This window comes from Callionymus lyra, chromosome 19 (assembly GCF_982586985.1).
Source record: "Callionymus lyra chromosome 19, fCalLyr1.hap1.1, whole genome shotgun sequence".
NCBI lineage: Eukaryota > Metazoa > Chordata > Actinopteri > Syngnathiformes > Callionymidae > Callionymus > Callionymus lyra.
The window spans coordinates 14523045-14550582 of NC_141836.1; the positions used below are offsets into that span (position 1 = coordinate 14523045).

Below are 27538 nucleotides of genomic sequence, written 5' to 3' on the forward strand. Positions count from 1 at the left end.
CCATGATCTCTGGGTTGTTTAAATGTTGTTCCACAAGTCGTGTTCCAGGCTTAGAAACGGAGACGGCTGTTGTAGCGGGTCAAGCTCCGATAAGTTAACTACCACCTACAGAACGTCAAAGCCGAGCGCAGCCCCACTTCACATGTTACACCCCTCAACATTCTGGTGGGCCACTGTTTATGGGGAAACACAGCCAGAAGCAATAATCACCACGTCCGTGATCCCGCAGGTTGTCTGACTTAAGCCCGGGATGACGGAGAAAAATGGTAGTTTGCGCTCCTTGAATCAATAAGGATGAAGTGGACTGTGTTGTTTTTTTTAACGCCTGACTGAAAACAATAGACACATTTACCACATTTGTGCTCTGGTGCCAACAGAAGCCTCTCGGTTTAAAGACCGTGGAGTCTTGGCTTCTCTCTGGGACACAATAGGATCTCACCTGTGAAGATGAAATGATTTCAAGGTTGACTGTACTGACACTACTTTGTAGCCGATGTGCCCAAACTCTTTAGGGCCACATTTGATGATGTGAGTCTAACTTAGAAGTTGAAATAAAATAAATAAAGTATATCGTAATCCAGACAATGGAATTAGCATCAACACTTGGCAGCTTCACCTTGTGGTGCTTTTCAAACAGACTTGTGGTCTTGTTTTGTCTTTAAAAAGGTTATTGTTTAAAATAAAAAAAATGTATATTTTACATTCTCTTGATGAAAAATGCAGTTAAAAACGGAGACTTGTTTCAAATCTGCTGACTTTGGATGCCTGCTTTATAGGATCTTACTTACTTTTTTTAACCAGATTGATCTTTGGGGCCACATCAATCTTCCACTTGGATTTGAGAAGATTAAAAAAAACCCGGATCTCAATTAATAACGGTTGGAATTATGTGACCATCCGACTTCTAACGCCATTTGTTGCAGAGAGGTTAATACCTGCACTAACATGTTTATACCAAAAATGTAACTGGACAATCTATTAAACATATATTTTTTTCTCCTTCGAATAGGCATGTCCTATGTGCTGCAAAGGGGCCATTTGTGGCCCTTGGGCAGATTTCATGTGACCTATGGTCTCCATGATAAACTGTAGTAGTCAACTGGAAATTACAAAATGCACAATAGGTTTAATACTTTCTCAATATCGTGCAGGAGTGGGTGATAAAGTTAAGAATTAGATAATACCAAGGGTTATCTATAATGTTACTTTTCACGTTTCGCCCACACTTGTTTTTCAAATGTGGCCCTCTTCAAAATAAGATTACTGCAACAAGCGCTATATATATACAAATTACTTCCTTACTTCCTTATTTACTTCTTTAATATTGAATATAGCTTAGCTAGCAAGTGTACGATTGAGTTAACAATCTCCTCCACTTAGCATAAAGCTATCATTAACCATGAATTCATTAAACATTGCCGATCATTTACGCATTTTTCCGTTTGTTAAATTTAAGGTAAACAGATCTTCTCAATGACAGCCAAAAAGAAAAGATAAATTATGAAATTGTGTAGAGAACTAGAAAGTCTGAAGAACTTGGCTCCTTCAAGGATTTTAAAGCTGTTTTCTTCCATCTTTGATTCAACTTTTACACTCCTTTGTAATAACTAGAACAAGTAAGCGTTAGGTGCCGATTTCTAAAATTGTGGAACGGTTATGAATTTCCCACGAATCCACTTATAATTATTTAAATATCGTATAATTACTCTATATTTATCTGCTGCCACCACCTTGTATTATTATGTTGTTCTCCTGGTTTTATTGTATTGTGTTTTTTTTTATTGTAAAGCGACCTTGAGTTTCTTGAAAGACGCTTTTAAATCAAATGTATTATTATTATTGTTATAGTCACAAAGTCAACAGTTATATAGTTGATGAAGTTGTTGCTAAAAACTTAAGACTTTAGACTTTAGACTTTCCATGACATGGAAATTGGCCATTTTCTTGGTGAAATCGCAGAAAGAATTACATTGAAAATGCATCATTTTATTCTTTTGAATACATTTTTAAGAGCTGAGGAAGTACATCGAAAACTATCGTATTTTTATTTAGCACAATATGATTCGATTTTTTGTAATTAACTTTAGAATTTAATAAAATCTATTGCACTTACATCAGCATTGAAAGAAACAAACCGACTTGCTACTTGGTTGTGTAAAAAAGAAAAAAGTCAAAAGAAAGCTCTTTGACCCACAAAATCTCTCAGGTACTGAACAGGTGAAAACTTTACAGACGTTTCTCCCAGAAGATTACTGGGTGCCGGGTTTTCCGTCAGCACCTCGGGCCCCGTCTCCTCACTCCACTTCCATGCCGATGAGAGTGGAATCCGTAACGACTGTGAGCCTTCAGCATCGTTAACATTTTCCTGACATCTCGTCCTGCCTCTCTTGGAGACTGCGCCGCATTTTCTCCGCCGCGTCGAGGGTTGTTGTAGCAACAAGTGGCCGAGGAGTGAATGAAGCAGATGTGCGAGTCATCTATCACCTGACAGCTCCCACTCCCCCGACTGAGCAAGTCATCACCGTGACAGTCGGCCCGACCGGCCTCATCAATTACACTGGTACCCTGCTATTAGACCGCAAACGCTTTTCTCCTCTGACACATTCAAACCACTTCCCGGGGTCTGAGAAACGGGCCCCCAATTAAGCCTGAATAACTTTCACCCCCCCCCCGCTCAAAGGACGTCTCTCTTCCTGTGCGCCACATTGTACTTCTTGTATTGGAGTCGCCGTATATTCCTGAGTGTGTTAACCTTCACGATATGACTTCACAAGTAGTCGGACGATGACACGGATCACAAAAGAGCTTCCATTATTAAGTTTTATGTTCATTTGAAAATAAAAGTAACAACTTTGAGAGTCAATTAAGTCCTTTTTAAGAGCCTATTAAGGTTATTTATGTCTTGACTTTTTCGTCCGTCACTGTTAGTCAATCTAAGGCAAAATATTTGAACAACTAAATGTTCAGGATGTAGTTAACAAAAAAAACTGGATATTTTGCACAAGTTTTTAGTATGGATGAACTTGAAAGTAATATTATTATGGTAATTTCACCCGAGTATAAAAGATTTTGTCTTTTACCCGTATGGCTTCTAACCCCTGATTCTCAAGAGCCCAGTTTAAAAACACCAAATAACACAATTAAATCGTTAAAATTAACAAAAATCTGTTTAACTTTGTTGAGAAAATGTGTTATTGGTTGTAGAATACTCTTTTCTTATCACTCAAAGGTTAAAAAAAGCTGAGTTAATCACTGTCTTTGTGCCTTATACGACTTAATAGCATTACCATTTGTGTGTGTTATTATCCTGTACTAGCAACACAACAAGTTCACGACACAGGTAATAAAAGTTTTTGATTATGATTAAGATATTGGTGAGAGTCTTGCATAAAGGAGGTATTAAAAGTGCACTAAATAAAGTATTACAAGCAATTGAATTGCCTTGTTCTCCAAAATTCATAGAAGGAATCACTAAAAAGGCTTTTATTTCAACATTTTATAGCTTAATTGTTTTAATTTTCGAAAGGAAAATCTAAAATTGTTCACGTATTTCTGCGTATTCCCATTAACTACCCAAAGTACCTCTTGAAACCTTGAATAATCATCCGTAATACACAGAATCTCTCATCTCAACACAATGACAAAAGTCGTAGTTAGTGTAATTCTGCTCCTGTATTCCATCAGTAGTATCATTAAACACAGTAAACACAAACGAGCGAGCACAAACTCGGAGAAAACATCCTTTACAACGTTCATCTACGGCAGCGACAGCGGGGCCAACGACATCATCATCTCACAAACATACGTCTCAGGGTCCGTCGTTGAATATGCACAAATTATAAATAAGACATTCATATAAAAATAAGTTTTCACAAAATATACTCTATTAACCGTTATTTACCAAAAATGTGGGGGAAAAAAATGTGCCCATGGTTTTTTATCAGTGAATTAGACAAGTGGAGCTGAATCAGCTAGACGTCGGCGAAGCCATTGAAGACGCTCAACCGAGCGTTCAGTCTTCGACCTCGACGAATGGAAATCTCTAAGACTAGCAGCAACAGAGGGGAGACTAACATGAACAGGTCAGAGGTCAACGTGAGCGCTACAAAAAAATCATTATACAACACATATTAGTTCAGGCAGTCTAGTGTGTTAACAGTGTTCATGACTTAAAAAATAAAATAAAAATCCCTTTTTTTTATTATTCTGGAATCATAACGGACAAAAGCAGTAGTTAGTTTTGTAGAATAAATTAATATTAATTATTTTCATTCTCTAAATATGTTAAATATTCCACACAAGGACGTGAGAGAATTCCAATTCACAAGCAACAGGAAGTTAAATTCCTTAAAAAATGCCAGTTCATATAGCTTAAAGTTAGGGTACGTTTGGTGGTCCCACGAGTAAGGATGCTTTTCTTTTTCCCAGTGTTTAAGTCGCAGCACCCCGACAGGTTCGAAGAGGTTCTTGTGCAAAAGATTTCAAGGTTTCTTGAGTCCCTCCGTGTTTTCTGAAGTCCTGTATCAAAGAATCGACGCTCTGAATAAATAATCTCATTTGCAGGTGTACACCTCTGTCCTCTCACTGCACGTGTTGCACTTGACGTAGCAGCACCACAGGAACTTGCAGTTGCACTGCCAGACCCGGGAGTACTGGTGCGTGTTGTATCCCCGGCCGCAGCACATCAGGTCGCAGCCGCTCGTGTGCTGGATCATGGACTTGTTGCAGACGCGGCCCTGCGTGCCCAGGCTCCCCGTCAAAGGGTCCGCCTCGCAATAGTTGGGCGACTTGTCTATGTAGACCAGGTCCGTATCCATGGGCTTCCGGTACGAGTACGGCTTCTTGATCTTGAGGAATTTGGGACGCTTGTTGCGGCTGGCTTTGACGGTCTCCACGTGCACGGCGTGGGCATATTTCTCCTTGAGAATGTAGCCCAGCTCGCGGAACTTGGGAAGTGTAGTCCAGCAGGTTTTGGTGGTGCAGGAGCCGGAGACGCCATGACACTTGCATTCCAGCCGCATGTTCTTCTCCAGCACCTGCAGACAAAAACAACATGAGTCGAGCAATGACAGCAAGAACACAATGATGACGGAGACACACTTGATCTGGGATTTAAATAACAGAAGACAGACCCTAATGTTTATTCTCATTATTATCATTAACATATTAGCAATGATGAATAACAAAAAAACAATAAAATAAGAGCACCGTAAAAATATACTCGCTCAAGCGACTGTAGTTTAAAGTGTAATATTGTAAAAGTAACATTTTGTTTACAAAAAATAGACTGAAACCTTTCAAATTGAATCTAACAATTGTCAATACTTAAAAAATCAAAAGGATCATGAGATAAGCATTGGATATGGAATAAATCATAACATTTTTGTGCCTTTTGAACTCAAATCGGTCAGCATTAGCTTGTTCAAGCATTAGCATTAGCGATTAGCAATTGATATGAATTGAAAACTGCAGATGGGATTTCCAAAAAGTCGCAATCTTGTATTATCTTTGCATGAAAGCCTCAGGAGATTTATAATTTATAAATATTAATGTTTTTGCATCTTTCAAGCTCAAATCGGTAAGCATTAACTTGTTCAGGCATTAGCATTAGCAATTGGCAAGTGGTTCAAACTAACAATTTAAAACAAGTCGCAATCTTTTATTATCACTGCTTGAAAACCTTTATTATAAAAAGTTTATAATATCAAACATTAAATGAACAATGGATGCGAAATAAATCATAATGTTTTAACACCTTTTGAACTCAAATCGTTTAGCATTAGCGATTAGCAGGTAGTTCTCCAAAGGAAAAAATGTAATGAATCAAAAACCACAGGGGATTTCAAATAAGTCCCAATCTTATATGATCATTATTTAAAATTATTATTATTATCATTTATAAATGGTTGCAAAAGGTGGAAGCACCCTAGAGTGTCCTGACATTACAAGTCATCAACATATTTTTTTCGTAAGTAAAACATATAAATTCAACAAAATGATTATTATTTATTGATTCTGGGAGTTTTTTCTTTCTTTTAGTCAAACTAAAAATCAAATGAATGACCCAGTTGTGTCACTTTTATCATAGTAGTTTAAACATAACACATACAATTATACAAGCTCATAATGTATTTAAGTATGTGTGTAGTGTCAGCTTAAGGTGACACAATTTTAACAAACATCTATTTCAAATGATACAGTACTTAAATACCACAAGAATGCAGCCTTTAATAAAAAAAGGTGGCTTTTACTGGAGGATTAGAAGCAGCACCTTCACAATGGTGTGCGATGCCGTCCACACAGAAGCCGAATTATGTATCAGATTTCAGGCTCTGTGTGTGTAGCTACCACACACAACACACAAATGTCAAGAGCGACTGTACAAGGTGCAGAGTGACTGGGATTAATGCTAAACCCTAAACCGATGACAATGAGAAGTGCCATTGACTGAGCCTGGAATTTTCATTTACCTACAAGGTCAAACACAGTTTCCTTTTTTCGCTCGACACTCACAAGAAAGAGAGTCTCTCGCCGAGCCAGACACATGTTATTCATGCCCTTTGGCAAGCAGAAGGCACCAATAAAAACCTGGATAAATAAGTGTGATTTAAGAAAAAAAACAACTTCCATGTCGACTAAACGGCTTGATAAAAACCTTTGGCTCGCTGGCTCTAATCCATCAGAGGCTCTGTGACCAACATTTGTGACAGCCTTTGTCCGGACCTTTTCGGACTCGGCCGATGTGAACCGAGCTCAGACTCAAAGGTTTTTTTCATTAACATAAATAAGGAAGAGGAGGAGGCGATCGAAAAACAGCCTCCATCTTTAGAGAACGGAGCAGAATTCAAGTGATTTCCTTTAATTTTATCCAGTCGTATTGATCTTAAATCACAGAGTGAAAACGGTCTGGAGGGGGGGTATTGTTTGTGGGGTCTTTCAGCCAGTGTGGGGATGGACGTGTGGGTTGTGTGAATCAGGCCTTCTTGGCAGAGAGTGAGAGAGTGGATAACAGTTAACTTGGGCAAAAGCTGCTTTCTTTTGTTTGCCCGGTCTAACCTCACTTTAGCTGTTTGGCACTCAATCTCTGACCTGTAGACTCGCTGGAGTCTGTTGGTCGCCCAGTGCTGTTCATGTATCCAGGACAGAAACAAAACCCCCTGTGGTCCTGCATGTGTCGGAAACATATGATTATAAGAATTATTTAGTCCGATACCATTTATACTCTATTTCAAAATATAATACTGGTATTTTCAAATGAAGAGGAACAGGATCACAATTCGCTTTAAAAAACAAACATAATACACAGTTAAAAAATATACTTTAACAGGCCAAGACACATAAGTCAGAAACAGGAGTCCCAGAAAATCAGGGGAAAGCCTGCACAAATAAAAATGTCTTAAGATGTTTCCTGAAAGAGTCAGTTGATCCATCAAACACAGAGAGAGGAATATTGTTCCAAAGCTTCTCTCCTCTGGTCCTTAAGTGTGTTCAGGAACCATCAGTAGATTCTGATCCACAGACCTAAGAGCCCGAGCTGGGGTGTAAGGCTGGATCAGATCAGTGATGTATGGAGGAGTCTGACCATAAATAGATCTGAAAGTAAGAACCAGAATTTAAAATGGATCCTGAAAGAAACTGGCAGCCAGTGAAGAGTTTTAAGGATCGGAGAAATGTGAGTTCTTCTACTAGAGCGGGTCAGAATTATCGCTGGAGAGTTTTGTATCAACTGCAGGCGAGACAGCTCCTTCTTGTTAAGACAAGTGCTGTCCCACTGAGATTATGGATATCAATTATATTTCAATAATTTTAAAGATGTAAATGTATTGCTTAAAAAAATACAATATGGGTGAGAATGAGCTGCTTGACGCAGGTCTGCACTCGTCAGTATTTGTGCTTTCAGATAGTATCTAACTGTACTACACTTAACTTTATGTATACACTGTATATATATGTTTTAATGAGCAATCAATTTACTCAAATCTGTAGCTAACCCTCGTGTTATCTCAGAGTCAGGGTGACCTTTGTCATTTGTTTTGTTCGGGCCACTGGGTCACTTTGACCCGGAGACAACACAAGGGATACCACAAACACGTTTGTTTTTTGGGGGGTCACCATAACACTTAGATAACAAAATGTTTAATTGATGTAATTATTCTCTCTTTTTTTTGTCTGGGGACAACATGCAAACAAAAACGGTACATTTAAAGAAAAATATGAATTAAATAGTTAAGACTTATGTCATATCTAAATGTATTTAACGAATCGCAGTATTTAACACCCTGAATGACAACTTGAGCATATATATGTATATATATATATATATATATATATATATATATATATTTGCACACACAGCACTACAGCAGCCACAAGTGGTGTCAAAAGTGGGATGCTAACTTCAGACAGAAGTTGGAGGACCTGCAGGAATGTGTAAACCTCTTGATGAGAAGATAGCACAAGAGGAAGTTGATCTAAAAGAAGCTTAAAACACTTTACTTGGTAGTGAATTGTAACATTATCCCTTATATACAGTATATATGTCTGTAGTATATATTTATAAATGGGTGGAATTCAGCTTCAAAAGTTATTGACCTCGAAACAAACTGTTTTGTAGCCTGAATTTGAATGTTTTTTCATTGAGGCGAAGCTTCTTTATCGCCTTCTGTTAGCGCGTCCATCTGTTTCCAGAGACGATCTAGGTTGAAATCAAAGCTTAGCACTTAGATAGATTCTTCTGCTAAAAGCGCGGCTATTACTTGCCTGCTTGTTCACGCTCGGCTGCACCGCCCCGATCTTTGGCAGGGTTTCGCCCATTTCACGTCCTGGCACAGATGCTGTGTCCTGGGATTAGCTGACAGCAGCTCAACTACATGTTTGATTACTGAACCAATAATTTAGAGAAGGGAGGCGTGAAGTGATATAATCCCTGATGGAGAACCGAGACTTCTATTAGTTCCTTCCCAAACGCTATCTCAAGCAATGAACTTCTCTCGGAAAGGTATATTCTGGCTGTGTTCAAGTAAAAAGCGTTAAAACAGGGGTGCACGACTTTTTTTTAGCACCAAAGACAGGTTGTTATGTCAGCATTATTCACACAGACCAGATGGTCCCATATAAAGTTTGGGTTTGATTAGTTTAGAGGCTTATTTTTAAAGTAGACTAGACCAAAATAAATTGTATTTGTTTGTCAAGAGCAAAATCTATTTTATATATGCATATATTTTATAAAGTATTTATGAAGAATTAATGTGTATTGTGTAATGATTCATATAAGGTTAAGCAGTAAACCAACACATGCACCTTCAAGTTAAGGACATTAATTTATACCATTGCCAAATAATAAACAGTACCCAAAATATTTATTTACAGTTCAAATAATGTGTTGATTTAAGTGTGTATTAAATCAATTTTTGACCTCTATTGTATCATCAGTATGTGTCTGTTTGTACAAAACTCTCTTTTCTATGAAATAACAGTTTTTTAACCACACCCTCTCTGCTCTGATTGGTCAAGCATCGAGGTGTGTCACCGCACATCATCAATCCCAGAAATCCCCATCTCCAAGGAACTCGCTGTATAAACAAAGCGGGCGTGATGACAGCTGGCTGGAGGAGGAGCGAAGACATTATTACGTCATAATGGACTTCGCTCTTGTAACCTCTTGTTCGCCGAGATTTCCGACGGGGGATACCTTTATAAAGTAATAACTTCAAAACATGTTCATGCTGAGATATATATATATATATATATATATATATATATATATATATATATATATATTGGTGTAATGACCCTGTTTATACTATAGTAATGTCTGTTTTTTGCCCAAATGCCGAAAAAAAGTTGCCAGGATAGATAACTAACTTCAACTGTTGCAGTCGGTGGTATTTACTCGCTAAAAAGTAGGAAAGTATGTTTGAGTCCAGAATGAACGTCTTCTTAGGCTGTATTCGTACAGAACGTACCTTTCGTCCAACTTCGTTATTGTGGAGGTTCATGAGCGTCCTGGCGTTCTGCTTGACCTCCCGAGCGTCGATGAACACTTTGGAGAAGCCGAGGCCGTAGCTGATGTCGGCGGAGCATCCCCCCCACTTCCACCCTTGGCCTTTGCTGTAGAATCCCTGCTTCTCCTTGTCGCAGCTGCAGTCGCTCAGGTTCCCCTGCGTGCAGGCGGCCGTGATGGCGTGGGCGACCCCCGCCGCGATGATGGCGTACGTGAACGCCGCCTCCTTGCTTCCTGCAGGAGCAGAGAAGACATTCGACGATGATACAGCGTGACTGTAAATGAGTGATACCGCATGCAGGAGCTTATCTATTAACCATCATCATCTCGCCGACGCGTCAGTCATGGCGTGTTTTGAAACATGACCCGGGTTGCTGTCCCGCCCGTGAACCAAAAAATGGCAGAGGGGTGGTTTAGTCAACAGAGCCCGCATGAATAAGAGGGTTGTCAAGAGAGAAAACTATTGATCCACTTCTGACAGGTGTAAACTCATAAGGCACTGACATCAGAATCTTCATCCTGACGTTATCTTACCTAACCAATCATTGACACACACGGAAATATTGACAATTAACTAAAGATTAATCAGACTGGGGACAGTCTGGGCGACAGCTTTATTGTTTCAGGACGAAGACACAATTAAAGCCACCAAAAAGTCGCTTTAAACATGAACATTTTACAATCTACATAAAGACATTATATTTCTATCAAACTTGTTTTTTCATAATTAGAATGCAATGATTTTTAAAAAAAATAATAAATATACATTAATTTAAACTCTATTGGTTTTCTCCCTTTATATCTTTATATGTCATATATATATTTTTTTCTATTTAATCTAAAATATGGATTTCTAAAACCTGGATTTCACCTGTAATAATGCTCAAAAATGAACATTTTAATATGTATAATGTGATTATAAATGACTGGTAATACAAAGGTTTATTCCCTTATCAATCATTTTTAATTGAGAATTTTCGTCTTACATTAATTTATTTGTGCATTGTGTAATTAGTTTTTACACATTTTTAACAATTTATTTATTTTTTAATGAAGCATTTCTGTCTTAATTAAAAATTTAGGGAATTGATAAATTGGTCTGTTTACTTAATTATCATGACAAGTTTTGTATATATAGTTTATATATAATTGTTTATTTGTAAATTCATAAATACACATTATTGACTAGATTTCCTAATTGTTTACTTTTACTAGTATTCTTTTTTCTACTTTTTATTATTCAAAACTGATTTCAGCAAATGATACATTTTCAATTTAACATTTATCTTTTCTTAATCTTTTCTCTTGATACTGAGATATTTTTCCTTCCATTTTTCGATGTTTCTTTGTCAGCATGAATAAATTGTTCATGAATTAGAGTATTTGTGATCCAGTAGAGTTGAAATTTGAACTATTGTATTGCGTTTACTCAAAACTGACTTTTCATGAATATATTTTTTGTCTAAATTTCATATTTTTCAGCATCATTTTATGTCTTAAGTTGAGTTGCACCTCTCTGCCCTGCTGCCACACAGACGACTGCGCTGGCACATCTTTGATAAACATCTGAGCGCTCATATTGAGGCATAAATTATGTTGACATTTTCACAGAGCTGATGGGCCTTCAGCCAAAAAAGAAGGCGTGCCAGAGCAGTCAGCGAGTTAATTTTTCTTCTGCACATTATGTCCACATGTTCCCGGTGCTCCACTCCAGATAGTTCTTTGTGCGGATCCTTCTCTTAAACTTTAAATTATGTTAGCGGGTACTAAAGTTAAGCCACATCGCCAAGTGAGAGGCAATAAAAAAAACAATAAATAATCATTAGAAAGTGATTCAAGATTTTATAAGTGGATTTTTAAGTGCAATGAAAGAAAAGGTGAACCATAGCTATTAGCTATTAGTGCCTTGTATTAGAACAGGAATAGCAAATATGTGCAATAATTAATATACATATATATCATTAATGGTGTAATATGAAAGCTAAGAAGTGTAATAAGGGATATTAGAGGTGTAATAACTGATAATGAAAGGTGAAATACGAAAGCTTAGAGGTGTAATATGGGATATTAGGGATATAAGAGGTTTAATAAGAGATATAAGAGGTTTAATAAGAGATATAAGAGGTTTCATATGGGACATTTGAGGTGTAATAAGGGATATTAGATGTTTAATAAGGGATATTAGAGGTTTAATATGGGACTTTAGAGGTTTCAGTTTCAGTTTATTTTTTTAAAAGGACAATGTGCAGTTGCATTAAAAGGATGGCTGTAATAAGGGATATTAGAGGTGTAATAAGGGATAATAAAGGTGTAATATGAAAACTTAGAGGTGTAAAAAGGGATAATAAGAGGTGTAATGTAAAAACTTAGAGGTGTAATATGGGATTTTAGAGGTTTAATAAGGGATATTAGAGGTTTAATATGGGGTATTAGAGGTGCAATATGGATAATAAGAGGTGTAATAAAGGATAAAAGGAGGTGTAATAAGCCATTATAAGAGGTGTAATATAAAAACATATAGGTGTAATAAAGGATATTAGATGTAATAAAGATCCGTGGGAGACAAATATTTTGGGAGACGGATTTCAAACTTGATGAAGTCATTAGCTATATAACCATTTATAATGACGTATGTAGATGTGGCTTTTCAGTGCAATGATAGCCAATGTGAACTATAGTCATTCGCTACAATTAGTCAAATGGAACATCAAGAAAACAATATATATTGTGACAAAGTAGCAAATCATGCAATTTCGATGTGGCTTTATTAGAGTAAACAGATTTTAATCAAAGCCATCGATCAAAATGAGTCTGTGAAACGGTGCGGTGGCATTTCTCATGGGTTGACAGAGTATTATGAAACTAAACATTCACATAAACAACAACTCAAGAACGTTGATGCCCAAATTTAAGAAAATATTGCTAATAGATCAATTGAGTCGTGTTATTGACCTGGTAGTATTTGAGTCAATTTTTGCATCCCAAGATCAGTAGCCAGCTTTGTTAGAAAGAGACTTATACAATTATTTGCATCAACCTTGGTCACGAAATACTGTGTGAAGCCAAAGCGACGAGTAGATCTTAACCCTGCACTTGGAAATACACCTTAAACACTGTTTTATTTAGGAATCCGCAGCACTCCTCTTGGAGCGGTCATCAACAATAGCTCCTATTTTACACCCAGTTGGCTTCTCCACTAATCTGATCAGTGAAACCAATCTATTCGGTACGGCTGTCGACGCCACAGAGCCCACTCCAGGACACAAAACCAGGACCCTTGATGTGCGTGGAGCCACTCGTTCGTCCCAAAGGAGCAGGTTGTCAAACACCAGCGTTTTCACTTTGACAGCATGAAGAGATTATCCTTTTCTGTGCGCGGCGCACAGAGGCCGGCCTCACACAGCTGGTCCAAGCTCCTGACCATTGTGTCCAAGGGCCGTCTAAGGGGTTTTTGTCGGGGGGCTCAATAGCTCAAGCTGTTTTTTTTTTACCTCTCTTTTTTAGAATCCACCCGTGTTGACTGATGCAACAGTTCGGCAATAACACAAGTGATGATCCATAAACATGCAATTATCAGTTACCTTTCCAACATTTGAAGTATACAAAGGTCCTTCTTATGAGTAGAGTTTTCAATTTATATTGATGTGGGAACCAAACCACCACGAGTGTCTCTTTGATCTCGCAAATGACTGCAGTTCATGTTGAGAGGTTGATGGTCTAAATGCCAAACCACAACACTAGAGTCTTACACTATGTAATGATCAGTTCATAGAATAAAAAATGGAAAAAGTGGATAGTTAGAGGAAACTGGAGTGCCCATAGAAAAACTATTGAGAGCAAAAAGATTGTGTACAAATATGCAGAACTTTTAGTAGGTCTACTGACTCCTTCAAGAAGCATCTTAAGACGTTTTTATTTGTTCAGGCTTTTCCTTGATTTTCTGGAACTCCTGTTCCTGTGTTATCAGTTTTATCTTGCGCTTTAAAGTATATACTTTATTGAATATTGTTTTGATTGTTTAAGCGCTTTTTGACCCTGGTCTGGAAAAGCGATATACAAATAAAAATGACTTACTTACTTACTTACATGGTCACTATCTTAAACACAGTCTATTTCATTCATTTTATACCACATTTAAATTAAAAAATACCTTCTTTATGACAGTATTTTTGTATAACAATGTTGTTTATCCATTTTAAAGATCACTGGTTGGTCTTTGAATGCCTCTTGTTTTATCAACATGGTTTTTAAGTTTATTTCTAATAGAATAAACAATTAAAAGTATTTTTTAAAAGACTAAGAATTGATTTGACTTGTCAGAGTGATGCAACACTCGGCGTGAACACGGCGGCAAATTTATTCATAATCCTAATTTAACCGTTTGAATTTGGCTCCTGGCTCTTCCTGCGCTGTAACTTATACCCGTGGTAAGCTCCACGTCCTTACAGTGGGAGCCACAGCACACATCGCCCGGCAGAATAAAGAGCAGTGAAAATGTGTCTCCTGAGAGCCTGCCGGCCTGAAAGGAGAGGGTGCCAACATTCACGGGAGCTTTGTTCGACGCTTCGGCTTCAGATGGCGCTCTGAAAAATGTTCAGTCAGTGAGTCTCCGGCAAAACTCACGCTAGAGCCCCACTGGACTCATGAGATGCTCGGTTAACTCTTGAGGGAGCTTCCGTCATTTAATATGTGTTGTCTTCATCTCTTTTATTAAGTTATTGTGAGACTACATATCAATGATTGAACATGTGGTTCATTTAGTTAAAGAGCATTCTTTAGTCTGATGCTTTAAAGGATTCTGCCTCTTTGTCTTATAAATAAATAAATGAGTTTTTTCTCCATTTTGGACTACATTTCTCTATCTGTAATTAATATCTTATTTTATTCCTATAATTTAAATATTTTGTTATTATTGGTTTCCAGTTTAAGTTTTGTTTTTAATACATGACAAGAGAACAGAGTGAAATTTGGATTCCGAATTCAGGAATTACTAGTTGAAAATAGTATTGACACAGGAACTGAAACAGGAACCATTTATTTAAATGGCCACACTTTTTTAAGCTTGTTGTCCTTTTCATAATTAAGAATGGTGAATCCAATTTATCTTTTATAAAGTCACCGAAAAAATGTTTTAAAAAAATGTAAATGTGGGAAATATGTAGGATAATTAATTTGTAGTTTTCAGGTATTGTACATATATTTATTTATGATGGTGATAATGAGATTCCCTAAACATTTGTACACTGTTCTGTACGAAAAACGTGCTTCAAATATATTTCTACATATATAAAAATAAATATAACAAGGTCAGCACACGTGGGCCTGAAACTACAATAAAAAAAAAACTCAAGTGATGGATAGTCAGAGAGCAACATACCCACTTTCAACTCTTTTCCGAAGACAGTCCTCTCTCCCAGCGCAGAACAGTTCCATCGGCCGTTCTTAAACTGGAACTGACATTCGTTGATGCCCATTTGGGCTCCTTCTCCGATGACGATAATGGCATCGGGGCGACTCTGGCAGATTATCCGCTGTCTAGGAGCCAATCCTGGGATCTTGTTACAGATTATGCTCGCACCCAGGGCCACCACCGAGGAAAAGCCACTGTGGATACAAGTATGGAAGTGAAAAAAAATCCCTTTTTTCGAATCATCATTATAAATTATTATTATTAATAGCGTTGGTTTAAATTAAAGCGTGTTAGGTTAAACAACAATGTTATATTATTTAGATTTAACGCATAAATAAACGACTAAACTTTCAATTGTAAAAAAAAAAGTTGCTGCAACTCATTCTCTCTTTTCCGGATAGAAACGTATCTCACCCAATTTTCAAATAAACAATCCCCAGACAAAGTAAAACTCTTAAAATCCAGCGTCTTGTTCTCCGACTCATCGCGGCCTCTTCTCTCTCAGGTTCATGCAACGATCCACGGAGCTGCTGAAGAATTCCTTCTCCGATCGATCACAGCTGCTCAGGTAAATCCACGCGAGCTCCCGAAACCATCACTTTTTTTTTTTTGCAGTGGCTGGATTTAAACCCCAAAAGTCCTGTGGTGTGTGCGTTGGCCCCTGTCGCCGGGCCCTCTTGTCATTGCGAGGGTGTCACAGGTGAGTTTCTCAGCAAGTGTCGTTTATCTGGATTTGTTCTCCCTCAGAGTTGCTCTGGCGTCCGCAGGTTCGGGTTATATATCGAGTGGATCTGCGTGGGGCGTGTTCACAGGAGACTCGGGAGAATCCCGCCAGGTCGTCTTCATCTTATCCCTCTCCACACCATGTATAACAAACAAAAAAGTTTTACATATTCATTCAGATCATCATTATTAACGTTCAATATATTTTTTTAATGTCATAATAATTTAGATTTTCTTTTCTAAACTACTTTTCTGAGCGTTTGCTTGTTACCTTTACTTTTTTTCCTTTTAAAACGGTGACACCCAGTGGCCAAAGTAACCCAACGCATCCTTTTTAACTGAAATTAATTTGTTTTTAACTTGTTTTTTTTCCCTCGCGTTGAAGTAAAAACGAATTTGTTTTCTCCTATTTCTGTTTGGTTTTTTTCCGTCTGTACGTTTACTGTATATCAGTCCAAAATAAACTGAATTATCAAAAGCAATACACCCTCTCTTTCCGTTCTCATTCTTATGTAGCTGATATTATCATGCACGTGGATTTTCGCTGTATTTATTAGGTTGTTATGCGTTTTTTTTAAATAAATTAAAAAAAAAGAATTTTAAAACGTCTTTTAGAGTAAAACTTTTTTATTTATATTTTTTCTGGATTCTTGAAATTCTCATTCATTGTTATTGTAATCACGCACGTAGATTTTCGCTGTATTTATTAGTTTATTATACTTTATTTAAAAAAAGAACAAAAAAAACGTAATTTTAAAACGTCTGATAAACTTTTTTATCATTATTTTTCCGGATTCTTGAAATGCTTATTTATTGCTATTTTAATTTCTATTTATATATTATATTTATTTTATTTGCTACTATATCATCATAATATTGCAGCAAAGTTTACATTTTGCGAACCATGTGCGCATGTGCAGACTTCTGCGCGCTCCACTCTGTTTCTGCTTTAATCGATAATTTGATATTACGAATTTAAAAAAATTGCTTCGCCATGGATAGAGAATGTGAAATGGGTTCTGTTATAAAAAATAGATAGTTCTGGACTTCACTGTTAATTAAAGGTGGGGAAATGCGAAGTACGGATTTTGTCCTCGTATCGTTGCCGTAGTCAAGTTCACTCGTTGACTCCTCAAATTTATTTTGTTATAAACGTGTTAGTTTGAAATGGAATCTCCTTCTAAGATCCTTATTCAAGATTGTCTCATTCATATTTTCACATTTTTGACTGATGACGAGTTGGTCGTTGCCTCGACGGTTTGTAAGGTATGTTGCATACATGCGGAAGTAAGTCTCGCCTATTTTAGTATCATTATTTTTCTTAAACTTTGATTGTTTTTAACCTTATTTTCCAGGACTGGAATGAAGCAACAGAGACACCTTGGCTATGGAGGTTTGAAATAACTCTTGTACTAACACACGAAACAGATTTTGATCCTGAATTATATTGTTGATGATTACATTACTGTGAAATACACTATATTTGTTTAAAGATATCCAGAAATTACCAAAATATATTATGTCCAATTACATCCAATGAAGGGACAAAAATGCATTACATTTTTAGTCAAATTCCTTTTCTGTAAAAGTGACACTAAAAAGAAGTCCCAGTGAAGATATATTTTTATTTTTTGATAATGTATTGCTTCAAAATATTGCTATGGTTGTGTGTGGCATCCAAGGGTAAAGTTTTCAGCATCTCATTGACTTCCAATGTAAAAAAAATAAGTGAAAACAAAGCAAAATAAGTTAATCTGATGTTCCTTTCACTTGAGTTGAGGATGATCAAGAGATTTTAAGCTAAACCCTAAAATTGAATAAAATTAAAATTGATAGATGAGAATCTGACGGACTCTTACTTCTTCAAAGATAGATTTGTTATCGTCTTAAATAATTATTACGAAGGTCTTGTAAGCGAATAAGGTTTCAAAGACCTTCAGGATAATTATTAAAGTGGAGGTGATAGTGGAAGTAACAGATCCATATAATATAAAGAAGGAAGTGAAGGACTTCACCACTACTCTAATTTCCAAAGTAAAGCTGCTAATATTAGTTCAAAATGTTTAGTTAACACAGGAAATAACTCTAGAAACAGCTTTATCGTTTCTTTTACTTTTTCCAATGTTTTTGTTCGCAGAAGTGTTTTTTAATTGATTTTTATTGATTTTAGGAGGATGTGTCTTCAGTGCTGGAGTTTCTGTAATCTTGCTGTATTGGGGGAGGGGCAAACAACCCCCCCATGGAAGAGATACTACCTGAGACGGAGACACTTGGAGAAGAAGATGTCTGAGGGTCGTTCTGGAAATTACACCTGCAAAAGTCTCAGAGGACATATAGGTGAGCTATTAAGGCTTCCGTCATCATTCTGCGAGTCCTTTGTAGATACTGTATGTCATGTCTGAATTCTTCCCCATCAGGACGTGTGGTGGGGTTAGTGTATATCAACAGAAATTCTCCACAACGCCCCGACCTTTGGGACGCCTCGGCCGCCGTTTGCAGCGCCGCCACTGACGGCACAGTCCGAGCATGGGACGTCCAAAATGTCAGTCGACTTCTTCACCGGTTACACTTTCATGTTTGATTTTCTTTTTATTTAATTCAAAATCAAACGAGCAGAACGTTTTTTTTCTTCTGTAACAGGGGGAGCTTCTGTGGTCCAGTCCTGAGGGGAACCCTCTAACAACCATAATAAGTGATGAAGACGATGAAGTCATCATCACAGCGGACTCTTCAGGACTGATCAAAACATGGCGGGCCCAGACAGGCGAGGAGTTGTCGTCGTATTCCACGGCATCTTCTCACTGTTCCGTACAACAGTACAACACTGACGGCAAATGGTTTCTCTCTGTGAGTAGCTTCGTTTATAAACACATTTTTATATATATATCTGTATATATACCTTGACTTGACTGTCTTTTTTAGGTGGGAAATGCTGTGGGATCTGTGTGCACTCTAGCCGGCCCAGCTTTAACCCTGACATCCACGGTGACGGTGTGTGACAGCTTTAAAGTCAACGTGCTGCTCGTGTCTCCTGATAGAAAATGGATTTTAGCTGGAACCAAGGACAGCGACGATTTCAGCCCCAAGGTGTGTCTTTCATTTACCCCGTCCACCATCTTGAAATGACAACGTTTTTTTTATCAACGTCAGGTTATTTACTTGGAGAGTTTGACCTCCCCGGCCGAAGACGAAGATCCCCTCTGCATGTCGGTGCCCGTCATTGGCTGCCACGCTGCCGTATTCATACCCACCCAGCCTGCACGACTGGCGGTTGTCCACACCACCCAGGGGTCCGTCAACAAACATCTTACCGTCTTTGACATCAATGTGAAAAAGAGTCGGTACAAAAAAGAGGTTTCCGGTGAGAATTAAGTTAACTATTTAAACTGAATCCTGAAGTCGTCCAAAGGCGTCAATTATAAATAAATCCCACCTCAGTCCAACAGGTGGAGTCCTTCCCCTTGTCAATACGCAGCAGCACGGCTAACATCCACCTAGCGGCTAAGGACAGCAACTGCATCGTGTTGGCATTCGCGCAACATCTTTGGGTTTACTCTCTAAAAGGGGTTCTGCTCTCGAGTTTCAAAGATCACACCTTGCCAATAACGTCTATATGTGTGGTGAGTTAAACTGTCAACACAAGATTAGACATTTATTCTCCTGTTTTTTGAGGCAAAAGTTCATGCTGTGGCATTTGTAACGCGCTGATGTAATTACACAGTTCCAACACTGGGGTGTGCTAGAAACAAACACAGTATTAAATCTTACATAGTGCTGCTGCACTAACTTTATATTATTATAGGTCACAATCCAATCTATCGGTTTTTACATTTAAAGAACAAATAAAATCTCATTAACGTTTACTATTCTCTCTATTTCCAGGATAGCTTCCGCGTGGTCACGGCATCGGAAGATCTTTCCTTACGAGTGTTGACATGGAAACGCAACCAGGATGGTGGGTTGAGTCTGGAGAGCAAGTATCATCTGCTGGGAGGCTCTCACAACATGTCCAGGTGTGAAATCTTGTTTCGTAGGCGAAGACTTTCTCATGTTTTTCACGCTTTTTGTTTCTATTTTCTCTCTTACTCAGAGGATTCAGACATGTCTCCTGTGACTACTCCAGCATCGTGGCCTCAGTGGAGGGCAAGAACGGCAAAGATGTCTTGAAGGCATATGTGTTCACATCGTGAAGAAGAACAATCCTGCTTTTATATATACAGCTTAAAATGTTTCAAAGATTTTTTTACAGGTATGAATATGTTTTTATGACTAAAAAAAATCTTGTTGTTGCTTAAACCAGGTGTTACTTTAAAAGGGCAGTTCTTTTCATTTTCTCTCAGATTCACAAGAATGATTTCATACGATGGACTGGATTGCTGCTACTCTGGTATGACATTGGGTGGAGCATTTATGATTTCAGTCTCAAATATTACTGCTTCAAAATAAGCCTATTTCTAGGATTTAGACTTTGAATATAATCTTGAAAAACACATGACATTTAAATTCATCTTGCATCTACTACTACTGTTAGTTAATTCAGGTTAATCACTTGGTGGGAATCTCCATGATGTTGCATGTAGTGAGCCCTTTGGATAAAAGCATTTGATGAATCATATTATAATATAATATTACTTTATTACATTTATGTTTAAGGCAACAACAGTCACAAAATATTGAGATAATCTGTTCTTCGTTGACGATACATGTATGGCTCCAAACAAGACTACAAGATTAAATTATTTTCTGTGATATTATCACAAGGCACACAGAGAGAAGTGATGTTGTTGTGTATATCTATGACAAGGAGAAGGGTGTTGGCGGTTGATCGTCATCATCGGCAAAACTCTTAGCCATGTGCTCAAGGACACACCTGAAGACTGAGGACAACGAGTCGTAAAGTTTACTTCCGTCCCCCGAGTTCTTGTTCACCTGTTTGAAGGTAAAGAGAGTCAAACATGATTGAATCCTTGTGTTAAGACTATCATCTCATGCTTATAATTATTGTGTAATGTCCTGAGTGTATGGATGATATGAAGAATAAACAATTATTGTTACTGTTGTTGAATCAAGATGATTCAGTTCATTAACTTTTGTTTCAGATTCTTACCCATGTGAAAGCCTTGATGATCCGGTTTAGAAAAGCGATCTTCACCTCCTCTGATATCATCATCATATGTGCCATACAGTCTAAAATGCATTCCAACGTTTGCCTGGGACCCTGAGAAAGACATCAACTGGGTTAACATGTTATTAATTTCACTTTCCAGGCATTTAAGTTTAACCTTGTCAAGTGTGTTGAGGATCGTTTGCGCATCAGTGTTGTCTGGGTTCAAAGCTATGGTGTCCTGACGGCTGAGAACAGGCTCCTTCAGCTGCTCTAACCACGACCACATCAGGCCGGTGAGGACGAAAGGGTCGCGCTCCATGCAGAGTCTCTCCCAGGCGCCTCCTTGATTCAGCTCAGCCTGCAGAAGCAGGTACTTATCAAAGCAGCTCACACGTTTAAATCACCTGTTATGATTTGACTTGTTTTCTAAACAATTTTGTCATTACGTAACACCAAACTAGTTTTCAGCAGTGGGTTAGTGACAGTATTAAGTACTGAGAATTTTTGAAGGTACAAGGAATATTCGAACGAAAAAACAAACAGTTTTAATGATATTGCTGTTACACTGTTCTGACACTAGGGAAGCCAGAAATCATCTTTTCAATCTTTTTTTGTGCTACTTCGGAAGGGTTGTGTGAATATCAAACCACCTTTTTTTGTTTGAGAAGAAGAAAAAATCCTTAATTTCTATTGAATTACAAACATAAATGAAATATGATTAAAATGGTTGGATGTTATGTTTACCAAATGGAGGAAGTAAGATGGAGTAGAAGAATAAAATAACACTAATGAAGGATTGGGGCCATATTTTTTAAACCATTGCGTTCAGGAAGGGATGACCCGTACTTGTCAGAGGATGAAGAGTCCAAAGACGATGGACATTAGTCCCATTCATTCTTTAAACTGTAATGTACAAATCTGAACTTTTAGTTCATCCATTATACATTTCTGGTTTCGAGCTTGTTACTAAAGAGCCCTATTTGTTTTGTCTTTCCCATTTGCACACAGACTTTGATCACACTGAAAGATAATGTAAACAACGTTACTTTTTCTGGGTGAGTTTTGGTTTTCTATTATATGTCAAACCAATTCCTATGTTCCACCGAGGCATATATTGGATCTAAGATATTTCAGGAACAACTGTATACATTAAAATGAACATCGAGCTGTCAGACAACATGTCAAAATTTACCAATAATTTGGGATTCAAGGTGCCTCCGTTTATTGCGTAATACAGCATTAATAGTTTTGCCCTCATTTCAAGTTCAAATTTAAAGTAACAACCAAATGCCAATAAGGTTGGTTACATATAATTCAATTAATAGTTCCATTATCAGGCCAGCCTTTAATTCCATCTCATCTAACTTGAATGTGATAAATTGGATTGAGTTTGGATTATTTTAGACACGTTCCGTGCTTGTTTGCAAGTACATTAAAATCCACTTACTACTGATTATTCACCTGCCAACTGCATTTGAAATCAATGCCTCGTTTCTTGCATCTAATTCCATCTTCTAAGTCAGATTGATGCAGCAATCATGGTAAAACTGATAAACTGATGATGTAGAAATATATTTTGTGACTATTTCTTGAAAATGGAGGGACATTTTTTAATATTAAATAAATTGCATTTACATTGAAGTTTATTTTTAATTGATCATTCTTACCTCATTACATTAATAAATGTAATGTAGCCCATATATAAATGTAGTTTCCTTATCCAATTGCCCACTGGATTGTTGACCTCCATCTTTAGCTCAGAAAGCTTGATTTAATTACCTGCCAGGCTAAGACTTTCTTCTGGTGATCTTCTTGGCCATCCTGAAAAAGGTCCACAGCCAGCGCTTGAGCCACCAGCAGTCTCCTGTTTTCCAGAGACAACTCTGACTGCAGCGTGATGCAGGGAACCTCCTCTGCTCGATCCTGCAGGTCGTTCCCGTTCATGGCCATCTCCTCCCTTTCCCTTTCTTTCAAATGAGACAACAAGTTCCACTTTTTAGGAAGCCTGCTGTTCCCCACGGACCCGGTCCTCTTGATGAGTTGCACCTTCCTCAGCAGGATGGAGCCGTCCTTTTGATTCTTGACCTGCCAGAGAGAGCTGGTGGAGTTGTAGGACATGTCCGACAAGTTGGAGCGGGATTGCGGGAGTTTGGACGAAGACATTTCCAAGTTACTCTGTGACGAGGGGCCTAGAGGTTGAGTGAGGAGATTGAGTTGAGAGCTAAGTCGCCTCAGGTCAGACTCGCTGTAGCTCAGACTCTTGCGGTGGTAGAAGATGGGCGGCTCGTTGAAGTGCCTCGGTAAAGTCGGACTCCCGGGTAAGCGGGGTCCCCGACAGGAAAAATCAGGGCCCAACTTTTCGATGATGCTGTTGGTCATCTCCAGATCGTCGAAGTCCGGCGCCTCCAGGATGTCCTCCTCTATCACCTGACGGTTGTCCACGATGTCCAGCAGCAGCCTGCACACCAGCTGGATGATCTTCGGCAGGTAGCGGAGCTCCTTCCTCTCGCAGCCGTGCAGCATGTGCCTCTGGCGATTGAGGTACTGGGCCAGGGTGACCGGGTCGAAGCGAGGGGCGGCACAAGAAAACACACTCCTCAGCGGAGACAGAAACTGAACAAAGTCTCTGATACATCGCAGCTGACCCCGGGTCTGGATGGAACCAGGACGTTTAGCCCGGACGTATATAATGGCCTGATTGGCCGTCATCTTGGAGGCGTAAGCCAGGAAACATGCCAAAAACACTCCTAAAGGAAAGAAGAAAATATCTTTAAATCACTTGCAAGCCCAAGGAACGTTGAATTCTAATATCTGAAAGGCTATTAGGGAGTTTAAACCTCTTACTGTTAATTCTGAATATTAAGTGGCTACAAATAGACGGAAATGTGCACCACGTAGGTCACTGAAGAGCTTATTTTGTCTCACATGGATTCCCGTCAGGCAAGAGAACAAATGATTCAGAAAGATGGTATTCTTTCAATGTTATGTCTCTATGTTTCTTTTGCCAAATATTTGTAACCCTACTTGTATCTTATGTATATATATGTATATATATGTGTGTGTGTGTATATATATATATATATATATATATATATGAACACAACCATCAGTGAACAGTGAAGCAGATGGAGTGCACAAATACTCCTCCCCAGATGCAACACAAATAGACTCAGGGACTCTTTCATTCCTCGTGCTATAAGATTGTATAATTCTGAGTTTGGGGGCAGGAGTGGAGTGAAAACATAACGTTATTACATGTTAATCTTTGTATCATTTCTTTGATCCATGTTCTTTGTTCTTAGATTTTGTCATCTTGCACTACTTTCTTTTTATTGCACTTTGTTCTTGTTTTTATGAATCTATCGTCTGTGTTGCTGTGAGCTGGAAAACTAATTTCCCGAAGGAGACCTCCAGAGGATCAATTAAGTTTCTGTATTTATTTTATCTAAATACTGTTGAAAGCATCTAGCACCACAGAGAGTGACAAATCTTCAAAGGATTGTTTTCATAAAAGCCACTCTTTCTTGACCCATTATCAACTATTCCTTCAAATTAATTGATATCTGGTCGACAACAAATCACAAACCGTTTGTTGATGGTGTTCAAATACCTGTTCTTCCCAGGCCAGCGTGACAGTGGACCGCTACCTTCCCCTCCTGTAGTGCGAAGACCATGACCTTCACCATGTCCAGCACAGACGACAAGTTTCCCACTCCGTAGTCGCTCCAGCCAAAGTTGTAGTAGTAAACTACAATGAGAAGATAACAGTGAGTCTTTCTTAAGCATATTGTTTGTCTATTGTCAATGTATACTTGGGAGTGTTGGTAGTCTGGAATGTTTAGTAACACGTTCTCAACTGGTCTAAATGACCAGGAAAATGATTAAAAACGTTGTCGCTTTGAACCGCACTGCATGGTGGGACTTGTAGTATGTCTTGTTGAGATATTTTGAGACTTTTCCTTTCTTAGACAGTTTAAGTACTGACCGATAAACACTAGAACATGCAGCGAAATCTACAAAAAACTTGACTTACTGTTGTTTTCCATGAAAACCTCTGGTCGGTAAGAAAAACCACTTTCAGGCTCCAGAGGGTTTCCACAGCTCGCATGTTCACCGGGTATCTGTAGGTTGATCACTGACTTGATGCCACACCTTAAATAGAAATGAAGAATACTTTATTTTAAATATGGATTTATTTATTTTTTAAACTCAAAATATCCCCTCATACCTTCTGAATTGATCAATAATGTCATATTTCTCGATGGTTAATGTGGAGGGTCTGGACATCGCAAGGAGATGATCGGTAACCCTGAAATGCATCGATTCGTTTTCAGATTTCAAGTGAATATTGTGACCGTTAGAACACATACCAGGAGGAGTAGAGGCCTTTGATCGCTTGCTGGTCTTCTCTCCAGTAGCTGGGGTTGTCATACTTGCAGGTCTGACCTCCACAGCCAAGTGAGCACTGCAGATGTCCTGGTACCATGTAGCGGATGGCCTCCCCTACCAAGGTGTACCGTGCCCTTGGGGCCCAGACTTAGAAAAAAAATAATATATATATATCATTGTTTTTTTTTAATTAATTTAAAATGTACTATAAGGTAGTTCAAAGTTCAAAAATGGTATAAGATTGCAGATTAATCTCGTACAAATGAGCAAATATCTCCTCCCCTTTTTCTAAAATACAGTTTACTAATGTTTTCCGAGTAAGCCAGGTTCACAGAGTCAACCCTGACTAGACATTCTATAAACATTTACTTCTTCCACTCATGGAGATTATTTTCGAGTGAGAAGGTAAAAAGTTATGTTTCTTTAGACAACAAACTAAAGAAGAAATGTATCTATTGTTCACCCATCCAATTAGCTTGGGGCTAAATAGCTATAATTAATCTATTATCTACTAGAATTTGACTCAACTGAACATTTTCAAAGACCATCAGGTTCGTTATTTACTTACAGAAGTCCATCTGAGAAGGTCCTGGAGTTTTTGCCACTCAGAATGACATCCTCGGTCATCGCACACCCTGGACACAGTTCAACACCTTTTTAATTGGAGAGATACTCCATCTTGTGTGTTGGTTCTTCACCTCCTTCGACTCTCAATTCAAGGGTTCAGTTAAGATAAATCAACAGTCCGCTGGTAAATAACAACGAAGCACATGGTTGTACCTGTTGAAAGTGAGTCAGGGCAGTTTTAATCACCTTCCTGTGAAGCGAATGTTCATCCCTGTCTGCTGCCCTGACGTCTCCGCTCCCCTCGAGGATTTGCAGGGAGTCAATCCTTTTGGCCTCGCTTGATTTGAATCTCCTCAAATAATCTCGGTCCTGCAAAGGTATCTCCTGCCCCCTTCAAGGGAAAAAAAAACGGCTTGATCCAATGTTGATATAACAAATGGAGGAAAAGTAGCAGCACATGAGTGCTGTAGTTAACTTCCTAGTTGAACTGATTCCTCCTATCTTCCCTCTGTGGGGGACGGAGTCAATCTATTCCCGACTTCTTATGGATTAGGCTTCTAATCTCATTACAGCATAGTATAAATGGAACACCCACTCCCGAACAAAACTAGGGCCACGTATGACAACTTACTCTTGACTGCCATTATAGAAAACAAACTGGTCCCCAGTAGCTAATCAATAGTTCAATCAAGTGCAATCAATTGACTGTTATTTGTGTTTCTTTAACCTCTTTATGTACACATTTCCAGTCCGATTACTTACAAATGTTCAATGATCGTATAAGAATAATGTCTCTATCCCCTGATAACACATGATGATTACATTCTAAAATATAAGATGGATCTCTGTGACATAAAGTTTAATCTGATCGGCTTAACAAGCTGCAAAGCTGGTTAGATTTGCCTCGAGAGATCAGTTCAAGTTGTATTCATTTTGTGTTGCGTTCAAAGACTAACAACTGACATTTTCATTTTATAATGTGTACAAATTGATGGAGTCTACTGACTCCCTAAAGACACATCTTAAGACATTTTTATTTGTGCAGGCTTCCTTCCTTGGTTTTCTGGAACTCCTGTGTTGTTTTCAGTGTTATCTTGACCTTTTAAAGTATATATTTTATTGAGTATTGTTTTGATTGTTTAAGCGCTTTGTGACCCTGGTCTAGAGAAGCACTCTATGAATATAAATTACTTACTTACTTACTTACATACATTTGTCATATTGATAGAGACATTGCCTGGTGGTTTCTTTATAATAGAGATATCTATATTGAGAACCAATTTCTATCTCTTTAGGTAAATTGGTTTGTAATTATATTAAATTACACCTTAAAATACAT

General features: G+C 38.1%; 3 protein-coding genes across 5 annotated transcripts; 1 reads left to right on the forward strand and 2 right to left on the reverse strand.

The window, feature by feature from the left end:
• Positions 1–3680: 3680 nt before the first annotated feature.
• Positions 3681–16145, reverse strand: wnt7ab (wingless-type MMTV integration site family, member 7Ab). Its single transcript, XM_087781039.1, has 4 exons — positions 15828–16145; positions 15381–15607; positions 9966–10237; positions 3681–5036 (listed from the first exon to the last, which is right to left on the reverse strand). Exons 1-4 carry the CDS (start codon positions 15896–15898, stop codon positions 4554–4556), a joined length of 1053 nt encoding a protein of 350 aa, XP_087637165.1. The 5' UTR covers positions 15899–16145; the 3' UTR covers positions 3681–4553.
• A 1099-nt stretch (positions 16146–17244) lies between these two features.
• Positions 17245–21365, forward strand: fbxw12 (F-box and WD repeat domain containing 12). Of its 3 annotated transcripts, XR_015709375.1 has the most exons (12): positions 17245–17402; positions 17492–17529; positions 18307–18473; positions 18554–18678; positions 18777–18983; positions 19059–19223; positions 19287–19497; positions 19575–19756; positions 20019–20149; positions 20227–20385; positions 20477–21075; positions 21236–21365. XR_015709375.1 is itself a non-coding variant. In XM_087781037.1 (10 exons), exons 1-10 carry the CDS (start codon positions 17304–17306, stop codon positions 20324–20326), a joined length of 1425 nt encoding a protein of 474 aa, XP_087637163.1. In that variant the 5' UTR covers positions 17245–17303; the 3' UTR covers positions 20327–21190. The 3 variants fall into 3 exon arrangements, 1 of the variants encoding a protein (XP_087637163.1); XR_015709374.1 differs by having other exon boundaries at positions 20227–21075; XM_087781037.1 differs by lacking the exon at positions 21236–21365 and having other exon boundaries at positions 20227–21190.
• On the reverse strand, positions 20931–26446 carry ptpdc1b (protein tyrosine phosphatase domain containing 1b). Its single transcript, XM_087781556.1, has 10 exons — positions 26413–26446; positions 26201–26267; positions 25614–25779; positions 25472–25552; positions 25277–25395; positions 24854–24991; positions 23023–23990; positions 21419–21601; positions 21244–21354; positions 20931–21065 (listed from the first exon to the last, which is right to left on the reverse strand). Exons 2-10 carry the CDS (start codon positions 26208–26210, stop codon positions 20931–20933), a joined length of 1911 nt encoding a protein of 636 aa, XP_087637682.1. The 5' UTR covers positions 26211–26267; positions 26413–26446.
• Positions 26447–27538: the final 1092 nt, after the last annotated feature.

Bases quoted from the DNA above. Each gene is read 5' to 3' on its own strand.
- wnt7ab (XM_087781039.1), bottom strand. From the start codon at position 15,898: ATGAGTCGGAGAACAAGACGCTGGATTTTAAGAGTTTTACTTTGTCTG. The intron at 10,238-15,380 runs GTATGTTGCTCT...CTGCTCCTGCAG, and splicing joins CGGAAAAGAGTTGAAAGTGG to GAAGCAAGGAGGCGGCGTTC. The intron at 5,037-9,965 runs GTACGTTCTGTA...TTTTGTCTGCAG, and splicing joins ATAACGAAGTTGGACGAAAG to GTGCTGGAGAAGAACATGCG.
- fbxw12 (XM_087781037.1), top strand. From the start codon at position 17,304: ATGGAATCTCCTTCTAAGATCCTTATTCAAGATTGTCTCATTCATATT. The intron at 17,403-17,491 runs GTATGTTGCATA...CTTATTTTCCAG, and splicing joins TTGCCTCGACGGTTTGTAAG to GACTGGAATGAAGCAACAGA. The intron at 18,679-18,776 runs GTCAGTCGACTT...CTTCTGTAACAG, and splicing joins GAGCATGGGACGTCCAAAAT to GGGGAGCTTCTGTGGTCCAG.
- ptpdc1b (XM_087781556.1), bottom strand. The intron at 24,992-25,276 runs GTAAGTCAAGTT...TTCTCATTGTAG, and splicing joins GGTTTTCATGGAAAACAACA to TTTACTACTACAACTTTGGC. The intron at 21,066-21,243 runs GTAAGAATCTGA...ACCTTCAAACAG, and splicing joins TCATCAAGGCTTTCACATGG to GTGAACAAGAACTCGGGGGA.